Source organism: Strigops habroptila, chromosome 1, assembly GCF_004027225.2.
Source record: "Strigops habroptila isolate Jane chromosome 1, bStrHab1.2.pri, whole genome shotgun sequence".
Classification (NCBI taxonomy): domain Eukaryota; kingdom Metazoa; phylum Chordata; class Aves; order Psittaciformes; family Psittacidae; genus Strigops; species Strigops habroptila.
Window position 1 is genome coordinate 62,881,249 of NC_044277.2, and position 21,221 is coordinate 62,902,469.

General features: G+C 41.2%; 1 protein-coding gene across 2 annotated transcripts in view; it reads right to left on the reverse strand.

Annotated features, from left to right (window-relative positions):
• The window catches only part of CTNNAL1 (catenin alpha like 1), a 56,082-nt gene extending 43,023 nt beyond the window's left edge, over positions 1–13,059 (reverse strand). The window contains exon 1 of one of the 2 annotated variants that reach the window (XM_030507881.1): positions 12,740–13,059. In XM_030507881.1, the coding sequence (XP_030363741.1) occupies positions 12,740–12,865 (126 nt within the window). In that variant the 5' untranslated portion in view covers positions 12,866–13,059. Of the gene's footprint in view, positions 1–12,049; positions 12,081–12,739 lie in introns of those variants that run through there. The other variant, XM_030507890.1, reaches the window with a different exon arrangement.
• Between the last annotated feature and the right edge of the window lie 8,162 nt (positions 13,060–21,221).

The window sequence follows — 21,221 nt, forward strand, 5'->3', positions numbered from 1 at the left end:
ATTAGGTCTTGTGCTTAAGGACAAATAGATCTTCAGACTCATTTAGGCAGACAGCAGCACAAGTTGTTCCAACATCCACATCTGCTACAGCATACAACCACACATGTGAGAGCACACAGAAGCAGCAGCTGGCATTTGACATCCAGTCCATAATCGCTACAAGCAGAACTGTCACATAGATTTCTCATTACAAAAGATGAAACTCAAGGATCTTGAGAAGTGAACAAGGACTACTTGCTTACCTGTCCTAGAAATCAGAAGTCTGTTAGGATCGGATGCCCACCCAGGCATTTATGAAAGCCTTCCTTAGCATTTTCTACAATTTCAAGCACTAAAGTATTTTTTAGAAGCCTAGCTAACGTGCGGGTTTTTAGAATTGGAAAGTCTTATCTTCCTATTCAGTTTGCATTTTGCAGAAAAACCCCACAAACAAACTTTGCAAAAATTCAACTTTGAAAGTTTTCAAAGGCTGGAAAAGAATAACCAAGATGAGGTGCAACTGCACTAACTACTAATGCACTAGTCAGTTAATTGTAAGAACCCATATTCCGTTTATCCTGAAAACGTTATTTGAGACAACTGCCTCTGCTTTACAGACACCTGAACCAGAACGGTTTCTTTAATATGTTCTTATTCAAAAGGGGCAACCAACCCCTTCTTGCAGAAGTCACACAGGATGATGCCCTCAATGAATCAATCAGGAGCTTGAGTCACCACTTCTGTAAAAGAACAGCTTCCGAGGAGTGGTATGACCCTGCTACCCCATATATATGTATTTTCCCCATACTGCTTATGCACTCGTGTCTAGAAGGGCAGCACAAATACACTGCATGTCCAAGACTGACAAGTTCTGTTATGACTGTGGTATTCAGACTGTTGTTGTTGCATATTTACCTGAAGGCTTCTTAAAAGCATCTTCTCATTGTTTTTGTACACATCTTTCATAAAAGCCTTCAGGGAAGCAAATGAAATAAACTAACAACCTGCAAGCTGGTTCACTTATCTGCAGGCAAATGCTAACATGCTTAGGGGAGCCTTGGGCAATCTTTCACATGTAGTGTCTAACCAGCTGATAAGCCACCTCTGGAAAGGAAGAAGGAAAAATCCAAGACCTGTAGGGACAAGCAGAAGCTGACAAGCAACACAAGAACAGCCCTACCAAATCAGATCACTGGTATACCTAACCAAGTATCTTATCTCCTATCTACCCAAACATGCATGCCTAAAAAAAGAACATGAATAAAACAAGCAAATGAGACACTAGCTACACTGCAGCTGTAACCAGATTTTTGGTTAACTGCAAATCGTACATTTCGTTTTAAAACACCACAACATCTAATTGTGCACTTCTCACAAGCACAATGGCTTCAATAAGTAGAAAATTTTATTTGGAAGGGGTGAGAACAGTCCTTTTCACCTCTTTCAGATCCAGGCTTCAAAACCTACTCTTTGTAAAGCTTGCAGGAAAGACAAAAGTACACAACTTCAAATTCGAATACACACCTCAGATTGTCAGTACCACTGCTATGTACTTGTTACACATTCTTGGAATTGCTAAGCGATCAAAAGAAAGGATTCAACTCACAGCAAGACTAGTAGTGAATACCCTTTTTTTACGCTGAATGCATTCCTAGAAAACCAAGAGCCCTTTAAATTTCAAGACCCAAACCAAACACAATCAAGAAAATTATTATCCAAAATGCAATACAGATGGATTTTTTCAACTTTGATGATGTAGTACTTTGATGACACCGATTTATTTTTTCCAGTGTGTGTTATTTTTTGGTTTGAGGATTTTTGTCTGTTTTCAAAGTAATGAAAACTCTGGAAACTTCAGAAATTCGTCTTCACTGGGATTACATTATTTCCAACTTTTTTTACAAGTTGTTGTGAAAAGGAACGCCAGAGAAAGTAAAAAAAGGAATAAACACAGCTGATTAGTTCTTGCAACCTGCGGATTGTTAGATAGTATGTGGAGGTTTGAATTACTTTAATAATGTTACTAAAGTAACACTGTAGTAGAAGAGAAATACGCTTGCTTTTTAACGTTGACTTTTCACAGACTCCTTAAAATCAGGGATCTCCAGTGGTCTGCAGGTACAAAGCAGAAAAGTACATGAAAACTGACCTGCACTTCTTCCATCCTACCTTCTTTTTTCCACACACAGAAGAGGAGAAGGATCACTGGAGAATGCCCAGTGAGACTTGACCACTGGTAAAGCTACCTTGTTTACTCTTATTGTTAACATTGTAAACATGCCTAACAAGTCAGAGAACTGCCCTATCTTCACCTCAAGAAAGGTGCCTTCAGAATGTCTATAGAAATGAGTGATGATGATAAAGATCTTTGTTTTCAGACAACTCAAGTTAGAGCTTCCTTCTCTTTCTGAAGAGATGTATGGAAATTCACAGACTGAAATTTGCATCTTTGAGCAATTTGACATGAGTTGGCAAAACTAATTTTTCAAATTGAAAGTCCAACTTAACCTCTTCTGACTATACAATACGTGCATCAACAAGTATACTGAATATCAGAAAACATGTTTACCTACCATAAAATGATCTAAAACCAAAATGGCCTCTACTGTGAATTTGCTTTCTAACTCAACTGCTGAAAGGCACAACTACCTCATGAGAAAAAGTGAACTTAAGCTAATAGACTCGATAATTTGTTTTAGGGGTATATAAACCAGTACATTTTCCTCCCCTCCTGTTGCCCTCCAGTTCAGTATCTTCTTATCCAAATGGGTAGAAATCACAAACAAAGCTATTACCCTTTTTCATTCTGCACCTAGAAATCCTGGGCATGAGCAAGCCTAAGAAAACAAAACCAACTCAGAGGGAAGCTTGTTGTTTAAAGTGTACTTTCAGATGTGGTCAAATCAGATGCAGACATGATTTCAGCACCAGAGAGATTGCAAGTTTCAGAAATAATTCCATTTACTAACATGATCAGGTAACCTCAAAACCAGAGACTGAATGGCAAAGGATTATTGTGTCTTTCCTCACTAACTCGTCTTTGTTAACTAACCTTCTACTGCTTGTGCAAACAATGCCTGAGCCAGCTCTGAGCTGTGGAACTAAAAATTCAGATACTGTAATACGGCAAGGACAACACACTGATACCACCTGCGGCTGAGAACTCCTTCTATGCAAATTGGGATTGGCTCCTGAAGATGCAGAAAAGGTTGCTTGCTAGTCCCATAAACAGGCAGCTTCACTGGCACAAATACCAGCCATTCATTCCATCTTGCACTGCATTTTGCAGAGAGTCCCTCCAGCCTTTTTCAGAGAAGACTTCCTTAGCAGCATTTTGGCATACCACTTCAATTCAGAGCAACACCTGGTATTTCATCTTGAAAAGGACATACTTGCCCTAGGGATTAACAGAGAAATACAGTGTGCTCTGGAAAACGCTATGCAAATCCAACTACTATCCACCTACAGGAGTGACTGCAAAACAAAACAAAAACTTCATATAATCCAGGAACCATTATCTGATTTATATTAAAGAGCCTCTATATTCTTCTGATTGCTTCCTTGAAAAGCTCAAGGGCAACAAAAACTCATTCAGTTGGAAAATTCAAGAATATTTAAATGTAACATTGAAATACAATACAGAATCTTTGATAATTAAAAGGGAACATTCCATACATTGGTCTAGCTCCTACATGTTAAGCACTTGCAACTTTGGACAGTATTACCCTTCTAAATGATTTTGACACCTGTGAATAAAAAAAATAAATAAAATAAAAATACCACTCAAAAAACTATATTCACAACATTACAATCACTGCAGCACAATTTTACTTTATTATTACTTGAAAATACAAGATTGGTGTGGTTATATTCATTCTGCTTAATACAGAAAGTCAATACAAAAATGTTTCTCTAAGAAAAAAAGTGTTATTTTTTATTTTTCTATATACATTTGAAAGAACTGTAAGATTTGTTCAAACATGATTCTGTAACTTGTGTTTAGGATTCATCTTACCATTTGAGAATTCATTTTATGTATAAAAAATAGAAATCATCCCATTCAGTATCTAAAGTAGATTAACAGTTACAAGTTGGCACCAGACTCTGTATCACTCATTCACCCCACTAGCTTTAAACAAGGCTAGTGATGGAATGCAATACCATCCAATGAGTAAAATTTACCATTTAAGGCTCTATCTAGCAAGGGTTATGCGTTGTCAATGAATTAATAAATACAAAATAAATCCATGCATAAAGCCATAGGCTCATAGTACCATACAGTAGTTTTACTAAACTATAATCAGAGATGTTTGCAATCATTAATTCATAATTCATCCTTTGGGGATTTCCCTACCTAATCTGTCTAAAACCACCTGTTAACAATGCTGATTAGCAAGAAAGCTGCTCTAATTCTTTTTGTGCAGGATCACTGTGAGGCAGTTTTGATTTAATACTTGTTTTACTGCAGAACTACAAAAATTTATTTAATCTACAGAAAAGTCATTAATCAGATCTCATAAATTTGAAAGACAAGATTCCACTGAAAAACAGCAATTGATTTTTAGCTATGTCAGTAAGAAGCATCTTACTTCAGCTACTTGAAATGCTACTCTGACTCATCTATCACATCAAAGACTAAGGTACTGAACATTATAAAGCAGTAGCCAAGTAACTTGAAGCCAATTTCACCATTCAAGGATTCACAGAAAAAAAAACCAACTGAAACCACAGCTATTTCATGGTAGTGCTGTTGCTCACATGATAAAATATTCAAGTGTAATTTTAATGTAAAACAGAATATTATTAGTGATATTAACATTATTAATTATTAATGTAACAAAATAATTTCATTCACCTATTTAGGATATTCTAAGGTAGCCCCATGCTCCCCAGCATACCTTGAAAACCACATTTCCATTTCACTGTTTCGTAACAACCTAGCTTCAATGACTAAATAGATTTCAATTAAAAACTAGCCTCAGTAAAGGGAAACCTGCAAACACATCAGCCCAGAAATACAACTGATACTGTTACTAAAATAATCACACTATCTACAGCCAAATGACAAACTCATAAGATTAACTTTTCTGCATAAAACAAAGGGAAAGAATCATCATCCTTTAAGGGCACAGAGTACCAACTGTAGGCTGAATAACAGCTGAGCTGCTGCAAGCTTCATTTTCCAGAAAAAAAGGATTTGTATCGAGTGGAAGATTTGTAATACAAACCACAAGCTCACAACTTAAGCCACAATACCTATGGAACCAAAGGGAGGGGAAGAGTCAGTGAGTTAGTGACTAATTAAAACTAATGAGGTGCAACTCTGTACACAGGCAGCACACCATATGCTTCCAAAACAGTTAATGCGTATGACTGCATCCATGGCAGTTTCTCTGTGCTACAGGATGTAAACTAAGAAGAGTTTAGCAGGAGGTTTGCTTCCTTTGGTACAAGTTACAGTGCAAGCATCTACACCACAATTCATAATTTTATTACTCAACAATAGTGGCAAGTCTCAAATCTAAAGTGAGTACCAAATTAATTCATAAAGAAGAAAATCCTGGAAAAGGGGAGAAACAGGTCTCAAGGCTTGCAAGTTACCAGAAGTACTGAATGATAAAGACTAGTACCCAAGAAGCATTTTAAAAGGAGTGCACTCAGATTCATCCTCCTCCCCCCGCAAGATGCACTGAAGAAAGCGATGAGTTTAAGGCAAATAAGACAAATATGGATCACACTACTTTTTCCAAGAAGGAAATACCCATCCTCCAAAAAGAGACATAAAGGGCAAAGCACAAGCCCTGGAACCATAAAGAATCTTTTAGCATCTTAGAGGTGGGAAAAGGAAAGAACTGGAGGTACCAAAAAATGCCTAGTGAGGCTGCCCAAGGCAGCCAAGGGACTTGCTGGAACGACTCTCTCAGTGCATCTGCTGCAAGGGAAATTGAAGTAAGCTGAAATGCACAAAAGCTTGGCCTGAATGCTGAAGTTCAGGAAGGGAGTGAGGCTATACATATTCCTTAATTTTATTAATGTTGTCTAGAGAGTACATGAGACACTTCTATTTAGTCTCGAGAGAGGACACATTTGATTCTAAACAAGTTCAAAAGTAGATATGTAATGAGCCTGTACTGCAATAAAATACTACAACTACAGACACTGAAACACTAGCTTACATAAAAGACTGATGTATGATGTGGAGGAAAAACACATAGGGAAAACATGGTGGGCATTTCCCCCCTAGTTTTTGTAGACTTCCAAGAATAAAAAGCTAGTGATATCAAGTTAGAAGTCTAACAGTGCTCTTACTACAGGACTTCCTGCTTTAAAGCTGTTTGTAAAAAAAACATTAAGACAAATCTATGACTGATTAATTCCCAAGGTTACTATTACAGCTATTAAGTTTAGAAGAAATGAGCACTCATCAAAAGGTATCATGTGTATGTATGTCACTTACATATAAACCTCTCACTAGGTTTTGGCCAGCGTTAGCACCACACATGTACATCCCCAAAAAATAAGACTTATGAAGCTCCTTTGCTACATCCGGAGGAAATATCCTTCAGTAAGGAGACATACTAAGGTCCATTTCTACAAGTAATTGAAGAACTGAATGTGAGTTGCTGTTCGGAGTTGTTCTACTACTGGTTACAACATAAGCAACCTAGTAGGTTCCAGTCACCTGAGGACTTCCAAGCCAAGACCACAAAACAGCTTCTCCAAAGACACTACTAGCCTACAGACAAAATGCAAAGACCAGTGTCAAGGAACAGTAGCATGCTGAACTCCATGTCTACAGTTATAAATCCCTCTCTTTGATAAAACACGCTTGTTCAGTTCCGTGAAGAATAACATTAGTTCCACTAAACATACAGTAACTTATCAGCTATTACAGTGCATTTTTTCAGGACTTATAACCCCGATATACTCAGTTACTTCCTTAACACAGCTTTGCCCCATCCCTTGGACAGACAATAAGACCAGAAGAGAGCAGCTATTCATATTTGTGCTCAACTACAAAAGAAAGTGAAGTGATCCCTGCTCCAGAATGTATCTATGTGAGGTACTCGGAGAATCTGTGTGGAATCAAAGTGACTGCAGGAGAGGCTATGAAAATATTAGACAAAATGGACTGGAACAACTTACCAACATTAGATGCTATTCACCAAGATTTCAGGGGACTTGAAGATGCAATGGATTACATCAAGTTTCTCATGCAACCTCCTGCTTGAAACTAGATTGACAGGTGAGGTATGAAGGTTGCCCACAACCTTGGTACATGGCAAATCAATAAAAAAATTGGGAAGAACAGCAGTAGCGAACACCCAAACAAATACGTACTGGCAAAGACTCAACATGGTGTTTGTTAAAGGAATTCCTGCCTCACAGAACATTTAGATTTCTCTCTAGAGATCACTGATGACATGGATAAGGAGGTACTCTGCTGAAAACTGGGAAACAAAGTCCATACCTAAGGTTTCAAAAGACACCAAGCAAGTCTCTGGGAGGGTGGGGGGTGGAAAGCAGGCGCTTTGAATGAATATTTAACTCATTAAGAGACAGAATGGTGAGAAGGAAGATGAAAGAAGTAAATGATTGTTTACTTTACTAGAGGGAGATGACCAATGGAGTTTCATAGAAACCTGTGCTGGGATATGGATTATTGTACATAATCATACAGAGTGAGGAGAGATAAGCAGGTAATAAAATGATGAAAATTTGCTGGTGATCCTAAGTTATTCAGGACAGTAAAGATAAGGTCTGACTACAGAACTGCAGAAACATCTTGCAACACTGACCAGGAAACAAAACACTAGACAAAAAAATCACTGCAGATTGAAGATGGGAAAGTACAATCCTGGCTTCCTATATGAAAGCTAGGTCCTAGGTGACTATTACTCCTCAGCAGCAACATCTCCTCATTACAATACATACCTCCATGAAAAAAATCACTTGTTTATTATGAAAGGGACTTCCAGGGTTATCTAGTCCAGCTTCCTGCTCAAACCAGGTACAATTAAAGCATGCTGTTCAGGGCCTCACCCAGTTAGTTCTGAACATCTCCGAAACTGCAGACTCTGTAGGTGCTCTACACACCTCATCCAGTATTTGATCACTAGTACATTAGAAAAGGCCTTTTCTTAAATCTCAGACTTTCCCATGTTCCAACTTCCATCTATTGCTTCTTATCCAATCACCACGCACCCCTGGGATCAGTCTGTCTGTCTTCTCCATATCTGACCATTAAGTGGTTAGTTGTAGACCACAGTAAACTCTGCAATTGGCCAGACTGCAGATTAAAGTGATACAGATGGGAAAGTACCATCCTGGCTTCCTATATGAAACCTAGGTCTTAGCTGATCATTACACCTCCCCTCAAGGCAAAACAAACCCGCTTCCTTCAACCTCATGACTTACATCACATGCTCCCTTACGCCAGTGTTTTCCCTAGTGCTGAGGAGCCCAGAGCTAGATGTGATACTCCAGCTGCTCTCTCACAAGTGCCAAACAGAAGGGAAGAATCATTTCTGCAGCCTGCCAGTTACACACCTACTAAAAGCCCAGCGTGCAGCTGGCCAACATTGCTGACTCCAGGAATTCAACTCTTTGCCCATGGAGACTACCACGTCTTTCCCTGCAAAGGTTCTCTGTAGACAGTTGATCCCAACTTGTACTGTTGTGTGGCACTATCCTGGCCCAGATGCAGGGCTTCGTGTTATCACCTTTGTTGGACTTCACAAGCTCCCTGTCAGGTCATTTTTCTAGCTTCCTATCCCCCTGTCTAGCAGCCCTGTCCTCCAGTGTATCGGACATTCCCCAAAACCACTATAGTGGAGTTCACATGCCTGTCGAACACGCTGGCCCATCATCCCAACATTCAGATCATTCATAAACACATTAAACAATATTTGCCTCTGTATCAGTAAGTCCCTGAGGGATGACAAAATAAAATAGAGAAAAGGTCAGTGATTATATATGGACCTCTATTGATCCAGTACGGCTATTCTAAAGTCATACCTTCAGTCTTCAGTAAACAGCATCAATGAGCTTTTCACTTAGATAGGAAAACATCTGCTCTTGGTTCTTCTTTGGGCTCTAACACATAACTCCAGAAACTTTTGGAAAAACGCAATATGGGCAGAACATTACGTAACATTATATAACTATACAACGTTCACTGAAATGAGAATTATTTTAGCTAGCTTCAGAGAAAGCAAGAAAACAATACCATAGTAAAGAACTGGTTTGCTTTATCTATCTCAAGGCATGTACCACTGAATCTAAGACTGACAACAACAAAATTCAGAAACATTGGTATCATGGGCTTTTTATAGTTATTTATGCTTTCATTTTGACTATATAGGTCAAGCCAATACCAAAAACCTCTGACGATCTCCTGAAACAAAGTTGGAAAAAAGTTCTGTAACATATGGGCACACAATCATTCTCCAAAGAGTCCATGACAAAATGGGCTTTCTGCAGGTTGAGCAGCTAGCTGTAATCTTACAGGTCTACATTCAGGATGTTGGAGAACAGGTCACCTTCAACCACAAAAACTGACTTTGTTCCTTTGTGAACATATACAGACGGAGCTCAAAGTTTCTTCTCAGTGAACTTTTCCCAAGTACCTGACTATGAAGGCTGACAAAAACCTATTCTGCAGTTTCTCAGCATGCTTCCTCAGAACAGATCCAGACAGACTCCTTCAGCTGTGAAGATACTAAACTGCAGCTAGACTATCAAACAGGTATATAATGGCAGCTGAGGAAGTCCCTGGTGGAGCCACATCCTGGAAAGTGCTTTTTCCATGTCTTCGCCTTTCCTCAACTGTTTAAATGACTTGTTATTAAATGAGTCAGTACTGACCACTTTAAACACCCTTCCTGACTTGTGTTGCCAAAAACTTTCCACAAAAAATAAAACCCAACCTAAATAGACTGGAAATAGGTAGCAGCAGTGAAGGAGATGTCTAGATTTTAAAGAACACTCTACTATTTACATGTAGAACAGTGAACTGAAGACACCTATCCAGGAGAAGAGAATTCTATTAATTCTGAAGAAAACTGTGGGGTTTGGCCCCAAAAGCTGTGTTTTCTCAACTGCATGCCACATGCTTTGCACAACACTCTAGAATGATTCACTTCACAGTATAAATATGTAGATCATGGAAAAAAAACTGTTAGCAAATAAGCTTAATACTGCAGCTTAAATCTGCCATCTTCTTTTGTCATTTGTGGCACTATTAGAAGAGGGCCACATCAGGGTCTGAAAAGATCTTGAGAAAACAAAGACCTAGCTTAACTCTGTAAATAGTAAGTTTTAAAATCAAATTTATTAATAAACATATCCAGTAATGACTCCAAGACTAATTTCTCCTGCTGAGAAAACAGGAATCTTGTCCACTGAGGCAGCAAATACACTCTGATACTATACAGCCTATCAGAAAAATCAAGCTGCAAAGTGCAATTTAAAAAAATCAAACAAAAATAACCCTCATATTTGCTAAGTAAGAGCACAAGGTCAAACATATATTTACAGTATCACACATCAATTAGGACGATGTACTATACAGTACATGAATTTAAATTAGAATCAATGCAGTCTCTTTTATTTTTTTTTTTCCTTTGCTTGAAGAAACTAGATTTAGCTCTGCAAGAGAAATTGAAAGCAAGTTTGTCAGACAGGGCACCTTTTGTTTCTTTAAGATAAGTAGTGAAAAGCAGTAGCAACATTCTATTTTTTTTCTCCAGTAGTATACAAGTATCACATAGCATTTTTCAGCTTTTAACAAAAGGGTAAACTGTGAAGTTATTTTCACATCAAGCACAAAGTCCTTTGCAAGTGTATTTCAAACCAGCAGAAAAAAAAATTCCTGAGCCTTACTGCTGATACATAGCTCATGCAGAATATAAAAACAAATTCTGAGATTAAGTACTCCATAAACACCTTTTCTTGCCTAAACACCCAAACACAGCCAGCCAGTGAGACCTCTACCGAACAATCTAGATAGAACAGTACAGACAGAACCGATAAACCAGCACAGCAAGTGAGGCATTTCATGAGGCAAGTGTAGAGAGCTACTGCTGATACACCATCAGCAACTTCAGCCTGTATCTGAACGAAGGTCAGTGCTCACACTTCAAGGGAACATGCTCATCTGCAGGCTGGAGCAGTTTACAGGGAACGCAGTAAGCTCCGAGAGTTCAAAAATGCTCAGACACCTCACACTGTATACAGGGGAAATGAAAGATGCTTAGCACTTCTGGAAGATGCAGTTGTAGGTTCTGCAGTCAATGAAATAGCATACATGACATATGACACGCGCAATAAATCCACAGAGAAACAAGACCACTGTTCTTAAAGAGTATTCCAGGGGGGTAAGAATGTGCACGTTTGCACAGAAATCTGTTAAAAGTAAGAATCCAACACATGCAATTAAAATCAGCCTGTGCAATTGGAGGGGCTTCTGTTTGCTCTTAAGCTTCCAAACAGTGGTCTCTGTGTTTTGTCCCTCTCAATTGTTTCAGAAACTGAAAATTCACTGAACTTTGATTTTACTTTGCCTTGGAACAAGTGGTTTAATCCCTTCGACTGGCTTCTTCTGACTTCTTCAGAGAAAGACACACTAAGTACAGAAATAAAATTAACCACCACAACCCCTTCCTGCAGCCCAGCTGTACAAACGCAAAACAAGCCTTACAACAGTTTGTTTCCAGATGGGCTACGATGGTATAAACATAACTCGACCTCACCACGACCAGTTATTTTTGTAGAGCTTTTACACATTCTTTATAAAGATTTGGAACATATAGGTTTTGACTTGCTAAGTTTAATAATCAGTGCTCAAAGTACAAAAACTGCTACACAGCAAACACTGCGCTGTTTTCATACATCATTTTTCAAGAAAGAAACATTGTATTGGGTATATCAAATGCCAGCTTTGTAACTAATGATCTAAAGAAAAGAGGGAAAAAGGGGGAGAAAAGTTAAAAGAAGAAAACCATCAACACCAAAATGGTTGGCACAACCTGAAAGCCTGGTTTTTCTCTTTTTTAAGTTCATTTCGCACCTTGTAGGACATGCTGAGGAGTCACCGAGACACATTTCGCAAGTTATTTAACTTCTCAAACCCCAGGTGCTCCCCTCGAGTGCGGCAGGCGCTCCAATCAGTGCACCGCTCTGACCAGACCGCGAAAACACAAAGCTCCGCCACCCCCCTGCGCGCCGGCCGCCCCCCGCACCCGCGGCGCCAAGCTGCGGGGAAAGGAGAACGTTCCCGCACGGAAAACCACGGGGCAAGAGACCGGCAAGGCCAGGGCAACGGGAACTGGGGCGGCGCGGCCCCCGGCGCCCCCGACCCCTCACCCCCCCTCCTGCGGCGGCATCGCGGGGCTCAGAGCGCCGACGGCACCGCAGCGCCTTCCCGCCGCGGCCGTTACGCAACGGCACCGCGACCTTGCGGGGAACTCCGGAGCCCTTCTCGGGGAGGGAGGTGCGGACAGCATCCCCCCCGCGCCAGCACGGGCACTCCGGGCCGGGGACGCGAGGGAGAGGGGGCGCGGCTGAGAGAAGCTGCTGCCGCCCGGCGAGAGGAGGGGGGTTACGGAACGCCGCGACCCGAGCGCGTAAACTTCGGCTCGGCGGCGGCTGAGCTCCGTCCCGGGCGGCAAAGGGGGGAGGCGGCTCCCTGAGATGGGGAGAGGGAACCGGAGGGTAGGACAGGGGAAGGGGTATGGGGCTCGCGAGGCGGAATTCCTACCTGCGACACCAACGGCACCAGCGTCTGCTCCACGGAGCGCGTGCGGATCTCCAGCCCCGCGTCCGCGCCCAGCCCCGACGAGGACGACGAGGAGACGCCGCTGCTGCTGCACGGGGACGTGGCCATAGCGGGGGAAGCTACGCCGCGACCCCCAGCACCGCGATCGCCACTGCCAGCACCCTCCGCGCTCTCTCCCGAACAACTCCGCTCTGCTCCCGCCGACCGCCGCTCGCCTCCGCTCCGGTCTGGTCCCCTCGGCGCCGCCCCCCGCCGCGCCCCTCCCCCGCCTGCCGGGGCACCGCTGCCTTCGCCGGGGAGCCCGGTGATGCCGCGCGCGCGCGCTCAGCCCCCCCTTCGCGGCCCCTTCCACGCCCCTCGGGACAGGATTTAAAGCGGCAGCGCCCGTTTCCCCGGCCTCCCTGGCTCTCTCCAGCAGTAACTCTTAGCCCATCGTGCCTCCCCTCACCCCGGAGGTGGAAGAGGAGGAGGAAAACGAGGGCTGGTCCTCGCCGCCACAGCTCCCACCGGGAGTTTGCCCGTCGAGGGGGTCTCTGCCTGAGTGGGGTATCCAGGCTGAGCAGGGGCTGAAGGGCTCGCGTGGCCCCCAGGGAAACAGGAGTCCGGGCTCATATCCGGCACCATGTCCCGCCGCGAAGTCGGGACGCCGGTGCGGCGTAAGGGAGAGCGGGCCAAGGAGCCGTGCTGTACGTGAGGGGAGGTGAAACCCCTCTTCGGTTCGCGGACTTACAGCCTCTGGGAGGAGTGGTGGGCTTCCTAAGCTAAACTCCATCAGCCTTTCTCCTAGCAGTCGCCAAGAGAAGGGAAGAAAAGGGCTTCTGCCTTTCAACGACCAGTTGAAAGCGACACGGGCCGCTTTCGGGGAACAGCAGCCGTGTGTATCCTTGGTGCTAAAGCATATATTGATCCGGCAAGAAGGCGGCAAAAGTAGCTTCACAGGAATAAAAGGGGGGTTTTGGCGGGATTTCTTTTTAAGGTTTTGTTTGGGTGTTGTTTTTTTTTTGTTTGTTTGTTTGTTTGTTTCTGGTTTAGAATGGACTAAACCTGCTTCTCCACATTACTTTGTAACCTGCATTTGAAAAGGATCAACACAGGAATGCTTACTGGTCTAATTAAGCTGCATGTATTCTCTGATTCGTCTACAGGCTTGTCTACTTAAAACTGTGGAAACAGAACAGAAGTCTCCTTGGCTGGGGTCCAAGCTGCCAAGGTGCAAAGCAGCACCAGCCCAGAAGTGGGTTAACTCGGTGCGTGAACCAACAAGCCCAGTGTGGGGTCTGGGATAGTAAACAGCTGATCATAGGATCAACTAGATTGGAAATGACCTTTAATATCATCAAGTCCAATCATTACCTCAGGTCTGCCAAGTCCACCACTCATCTGCACGTTTTTGAACACTTCCAGGGACGGTGATTTCACCAGTTCCCTGGGCAGCCTGTTCCAGTAACTGATCACCCTTTTGGTGAAGATATTTTTCCTAATATCCAATCTAAACTTCCCCTGGTGCAGCTTGAGACTGTTACCTCTTGTCCTATCACTTATTACCTGGGAGAAGAGACCGACCCCCACCTCACTACAACCTCCTTTCAGGTAGTTGTAGAAAGCAATAAGGTCCCCCATGAGCCTTCTCTTCTCCAGACTACACAAAACCCAGTTCTCTCAGCTGCTCCTCACGAGAAGTGCTCTCTGACACAACTGCTTGATGTCCTGGTAAGAACTGACAATTTGTCTTTGACTGCTCAGGTCTCAGACAACACAGCCCTGTAAAGTTGTCCTCTGCTTTCTGACGTTGTTAGATCAACGACTTCTGTCCTCTTTTGCACTAAGAATCTTTTGCACAGTTTTGAAACCTAGACATAAGATAAAGGACAGCATTTGACATCCTTTGGAGTCCTATGGAAGTATCCATATTTATTAAAAAAGAAAATTGCCAGAACTGCAAGTCTAACCCAAGATAATGATACAATTCTATTTCTAGCTCTTCAGGAAATTGGTTTCCAACATGGTCTCATATTTTCTAAAATGACATCTTACATAACATCAAGTGTTACAGGAAAGAACTGAAGGCTTAAATCTGCCATGGTGCAAAAACATTTAAATGATGGTGTAGACTTAAAATAAATGCCAGTCATGCTTGATCAAAGTGGTTTAGAGCTTGCTTGAGATTTCTTCAGGTTTTTTTCACCTAAAATTTTCATTTTCTTATACCATCTTTCGTTCTTTTTCAGGTCATACTTTTTCCCTTCTCAATACCTTGATTCTAAGGCTTTGGCAGCACCTGTTGTTTTCTTTTAGGTTTCGGTAGAGTACCCAGGTCAGGTGTGGTTGCAGGGCTGTACACTGATTCAGGATACTTGTGAATCTTACCAGTTGAAGTGTACAGCAGGCCAAGTGTCAGTAATAGCAGAGAGAGGGAAGAGCGTTCTTTTGCCCTTTTCCCCCTTTGTACTTGAGGTTGTTTCTTCTGTCAGAATTGTTAATTCCCACTCATTGACTATTTTATGAACATTACCATAATATCGATTATCTGCATCATCAACATCTACAGATATGAATCTATGATTTGCATTAGAAATGAATGAGAAGCACATGCACACTTGGATGCAGATGTGGTTTATAATGCGATGTGGTCAGCCAAGTCTGCGTCACTTAATTTCAAAGGCAGCTGCCTGTCATCTTTGATGAAAAAACGGATCAGACTTCCCAGGGATGACATTTTCTGAATCAAACCAGAGTTAGTATCAGAGGTTAATGATGAATTTTAAAGATTTTTAACTTCACATTTTAAAAGAAAACAAGTTTTATATAAAATATGGTAGTAAAAATAGCAGTTTAAAAATAATTTTCTACACAGATGGGACAAATGGTGGGAACTTTGCAGTGCCTTTCTGCAGACAGAAGTCCTGTTCCCAATTTACCACTCTTTTCCTGCTTTCGTTTTGTTTTCACTAGAGAAGCAGCATTAGTGGGTGGTGCTAGTGACAACACTGCCTAGTTCTCCCACTTTTCCTCTTCAGGTGCTTCCAGTTTAAACATGGAAACCACATGCTCTGCTTCTGGGTCCTGTGCTGGGCAAACAGAATGCGTGTTGCGATGGTTGTAATTTAACACATGCATGCTGCAGACTAACACCTTGGAAGACACCTTGAGGAGATCTTCAAACATGATAGCCTGGAGCTTAATTGTGTTTTTTAATTATGTTAAGACAATTTGAATGAGCCCATGCAATAGATTGCAACCACACCTTTGGCATGCCAACACGTATTTCTGGGGGAGGACTCTAAATGTGCAATGCACAACACTGGGATATTTTGCATGCAATCACTTTCAGCCCATGTGGTGGATTTGGAAAAGCAATATCCCATGACCTCAAAAAGAATGCCCCTCATGCCTGTAGGATGTGAGGACCACTGGCCATGGCAGTCTCTCTATATAGAGACTAAACCTATATAGAGGGTGGTAGTGTTTAGCTCTGCCTTGCATCTGAAAAGCATTTGAAGTATAAAGACAGAGGACAAGAGTAATACCTAATGGGCTATATTTCTAACTTTATGACTTTGTCAGTGGTCAAGGGGAAGGAAGTGATTCATATCCTTGTAGCATTATGAACGTATCACTGTTGTTTCTCATATTGTTTCTAGACCACTCAAAAATGTAACACCTTCTGATCCTCTGCCCATGATCTCCTCACAACCTTGGGTTCTGTGTCTGCTTACAGGTTCCCATGGAGAAAGTAAGCCATTTTCCCCTCATCTAGCTCTTCATCTTTGTCTTCCATATATTAAGCACCTTTTTCAGGGGAAGGCATTACTATCTATCTAGCACAATGCTGCACCAAAAATCCCAGACTTTTTTCTAAGCTAATGCCCCCCACAGTCACCCTGACAGTGACAATACTCCTGAGAAGGATGTCTGTTTTGAGCTTTTATGTGTAGTTAGGGGTCTGACCATTGATGCTGGCTTCTTAGCTTTGATGGGAATGATATGAAATGTGCTAATGAGTAAGTGTATCTTATTCTACCCACACCATGGCTTGTCTGAGGAGGCTGTCAGACAGTCTCAGTTTGATGGACTAGCTAGCACCTGCTCATACCTTCCAGCTAAGATATGTGTGTTCCCTGGTCTGTTTAAAGCAAAATGAGATGGATAACACTTAAGCAGATTAAATAATGTTTTTTGCTAATCTGGTCATTTGGATTGGTATAAGGTCAGTGATGAGGACAGAAACCTTTTCCACGGGAAGAAACCTTGTGTCTAACCCTTAGGAAACAGGTTATAGTTGTTGTGTGTGTGCTGTTGCAGCACATGCAGCAAAGCAGATGCCATTTAAGCAGTCAAGATGGGTTTGAACTTCTGTGCTGTGAAGAGGAGCTTAACAGTTTCTGGCTGCAAAAAGCCAGGTCTAGGAAACAGAAACTGCAGGGAGAACAACAAAACAGTGGTAAAGGCCAGCTGATGGGATCAGAGGGCTTTTCAGTAAGTTTTGATAATGAGCACTTTTCCATGCATGCTTGCAATGAATCAGATAAAACATAAGAATTCTCTAAATTAATAGCACTTTGAGGATGAATTCCAAAAGCATGTGATTGCTCTTTATTCTCCCATAGAGAGCATCCCAAATATCCAGGGGTGAGAGGAAGCAGTGTCTCTGTTGCTTCCTTATCTACCAGCTGCAGTCTGGAAAGAAGAGCTGAGTGGGCTGAGTGTCAGATTTCTCCTTTTCTCTTCCCTCCAGGTGAGATTACAGTTAGAGCAGTGTAGGAGGGGAAAGCACATCAATCATCTTTCCAGGCAAAATTTAGAAATCCACTCTTAAAATTAAACTTTTCCCTTGGTTACCTCCAGTTTCCTCTAAAACTTGACAAAATCATATTTCTTTTTGTTTCAGTAGGGTTGTTTTGCAGGCAACTTGTGAAATCAGTAATTTTAAAGATTACTAAAATGTTAGGCTTTTGAGAAATGTCAAAAGACGGAAGGCAAGCATTGCTTGAAATAGCAAATCCTGATTTTTAGTGGCTAAAGTACATTACACTTCTTTATAAAACCAATCTCCTATGTTTACTTTGTAACCCATAGTAAAATACTTCACTTTTCAAAGGCAACATTACCTTTTTTACATCAATAGCATTGTATGACACTGTGACTATATATTTTTGTCATTTTGTGAGTTACTAGTTTCACAGTCACAGAATCATAGAAAGGTTTGGGTTGGAAGGGGCGTTAAAGCTTACCTAGTTCCACTCCCACCTGCCATGGGCAGGGACACCTTCCACTAGACCAGGTTGCTCAAAGCCCCATCCAACCTGGCCTTGAACACTGTCAGGGATGGGGCAGCCACAACTTCTCTAGGAAGCCTGTTCCAGTGCCTCACCACACTCATAGTGAAGATTTTTTCCCTAATATCTAATGGGATTGCAACAGTTATTACAGGAACTATGAAGAAGAATAAGTGGGATACAAAAATAATGCATAGACATATCCAAAGGACTACAACTAGTGTTCTTTTTTATTCTGAATATTTATCCAGAATACCTGTGTGTCTATACAGCCAGAAGGTGATTTCAAGCAGTGGCTCCCTTTGAGTTTATAAGGTGGTAGCTGTCAAAATCCTCAGCAAATAACAGCTATTTGGCCATGCTACAAAATGTGGTACCTGTCCAAAACACTTCTGTTCCCTATGACAGTCACAAAGAAAATGAGGAACCTTGTTTGCGTGGTCAGATATCAATAACCCGTCGTGGCTTGACTGCCTCTTTTATAGAGCACTTTTACAATTTTTACTTTACAGTTACTTTACTTTACAGTTACCCATGCTAGTTCTCCGAGAAGTATAAGGACCCAGTATGCTTCATAAATCCTAGCACCATCAAGAGACTTCTGTAATGAGTAGCTTAATTTTGAGAATACATCTAGACATGAAGCATACATTTCCTGTGATGTGCTGAATGCAAAGGGCATGGAAGCTTTACTCAACCTGTCAGAATTAAAAATCATTAAAATCAAGGGCTGAAGAATATATCCTACCTTTTCACTGTGTCATGGTTTAAGCTGAACCCAGGACACACTGATGTTTCGTATCCAAGCCACCTAAACCTGTATGTCTGAAATAGAGAAGAGCAAGGGAACAACTTTCAGTCCTGTGATATTTTACTTTTTTAACGATAATATAAGACTTTATTGGCAAGGAAATATATGCACCAATGGACACTGCTAGAGCTGCCCAAGACTTCCCATCATAAGACCCATGCTTTTGGTTGTATATGAATATACTGAATTTCAAAACTTTGGTGTGGTTCTCTGACAGGTGTTGTCTCAGAATGATTCATTCTTTTATTTTTCAGAACAAATGACACAGATTTGTCTTAAAAAAAAAAAAAAAAATGTCAAGGCAAAAAACTGATTAATTCCTGCCATTGTTTTGCTGAGAAAACCCAGGCTGGCTCACAAAGGTGATATTTAATGACATGCATGTAAACGCGATGAGACATTCAGAGAGATGCCTTTTGTAGTCTCTGTACGGTTTTCCTAAATTTAGCTGGAGAAAAGATTTCCGAAAACTTTTTTTTTCATACATTTTGTAGAATTTATTTGTAGACTAACAAGCAAATTTTCTGAACCTTTCGCATACATTGAGCAGGACTATTTTTTGAGAGCCTGGTATAGGGGCCAAATGTAAGGACTAGGAAGAAATAAGAAAAGGGCAGGCTGAAGGAAAGCATAGCAAGTCATGTGAGAGGAAGGGGCAGAATGCAAGGGAGACACGTAGGAAGAAACAAGTATCGTGCTAGTCAGAGATTTTGGTGTTCTTCAGCTGCAGGAACTATCTTCACAGGGTCTTGTCTATGTGACAGGAGGAGAATTGTGACTTTTACACAGGTATGATGTACCACAGGAGAAGCTGAAGCTGTTCTGAAATCAAGCCTGATATTTTTTCTTTTATTTAGAGTTTCCTTGTGCTGTCCTTTAATAAATGTTACTGGTATATGAACATGAGTCTAAAACACTGACATTGGTGTGACAGCTTTTGAAGGTGAAAAGTTTCATCAGTTTAGCTTCAGCAGTGAATTTAGCCTTATTTCAAAAGGGACAACTGAAAAAACCATTTCCATCCTCAACTGTTAGTAAGAATTAACATGCAGTTTTATAAAATTATTGTCTAGAAATGGTAGCTTACAGGACCCTGTTCAGACTAACACTATATAGATCTATCAATGCATCAATATACTCTTCAAAACAGTGCTGCTGTAAGTTATCAGGCAAAATTGACTAGATGATTAGTTCCTAGATGCTAAGCAATAATTTGGGCTTTTTCTTCCTTGCAGTCTGTGAAGTTCTTCTTTCATACATATATATTTTTCAGAGGACTATGGCTGAGGCTTATTCATTACATTAAGGACCCTGTTCTAAACAGGAGCTAGCACACAAGTTTTAAAAGAAGGCATGAGCAGCCTCACAACATGCAGATACACAACAATCATCCCTCATGAAAGTCTTGAACTGACCTGTAATTAGGGATGGGATTAAGCTTTGACTCCAAATGTTTTGTCTCTTTCACAGTTTCTATCATCCTAGCACTGAGTGGTTTGGGTTTGTCTTTTTTTCTAACCATTCCTGTGGGTTATAAAATAAATATGGAGGATTAGAGGTTTGAAGAAATCTCTAGCCTGCAGAATCTTTAAGAGCATTTGCCACCTAGCAACAGCCAGGAACGTGTGTCTCCTTCGAACAATCTGCAATTGTATGATTCAGAAGAAACCTCCACAGTGTTTATAACTGCAATTGTAACTTATGTAGGACGGGAAAATGCAGCAAAAGTCTCTGGTTACATCACAGACAAAAGGATTTCATTACCATAAGAAGTCCCTAACAGGGTGACAAATAATCAAGATTAAAAAGAATGTGTGGGACCAGCAGAAAGGGAAACAATGACGTTCCTATTATAGCTGTGGCCTTTACAATAAATGATATGTCAGCTTTTTCATTTTGAATTGTGCTGAATAACTTGGTGATTTTAATTCATCAGCAAATGAATACTTAGATTAGAAGCTATTTTCTTTTCAAATTTGCATTTGCTAGCTTAGTCATGCAATAAATGCCACATTCCTTGAAAAGTTTGAATTGTCTGTCTATTGTTTTTAAATATACTGTTTATAGATGTTAACAATTTAAAAATATTCACAGATACTCCGTTAGTTTGCACAGATATGTGAGGAAAGTACTGGGAACTACATGAAAGGAGGATAATTGCAACATGCATGAGCTAGCTGACTATCAAAATCCCATCGGTCTGCATTTTGTGATGCTAATGAGATCGTACGAAAAAATTACACAGATGCTAATGCACATGGGTTCTATTTTGACTGCTCTCATGCATAAGTCTTTACAGCATCTAAGAGTATGTTTTACCGGGTATCAGTTATCCCAGTTGCTTTATTTTCTTTTTTTCTTTTTCCCTGCCTTGTGA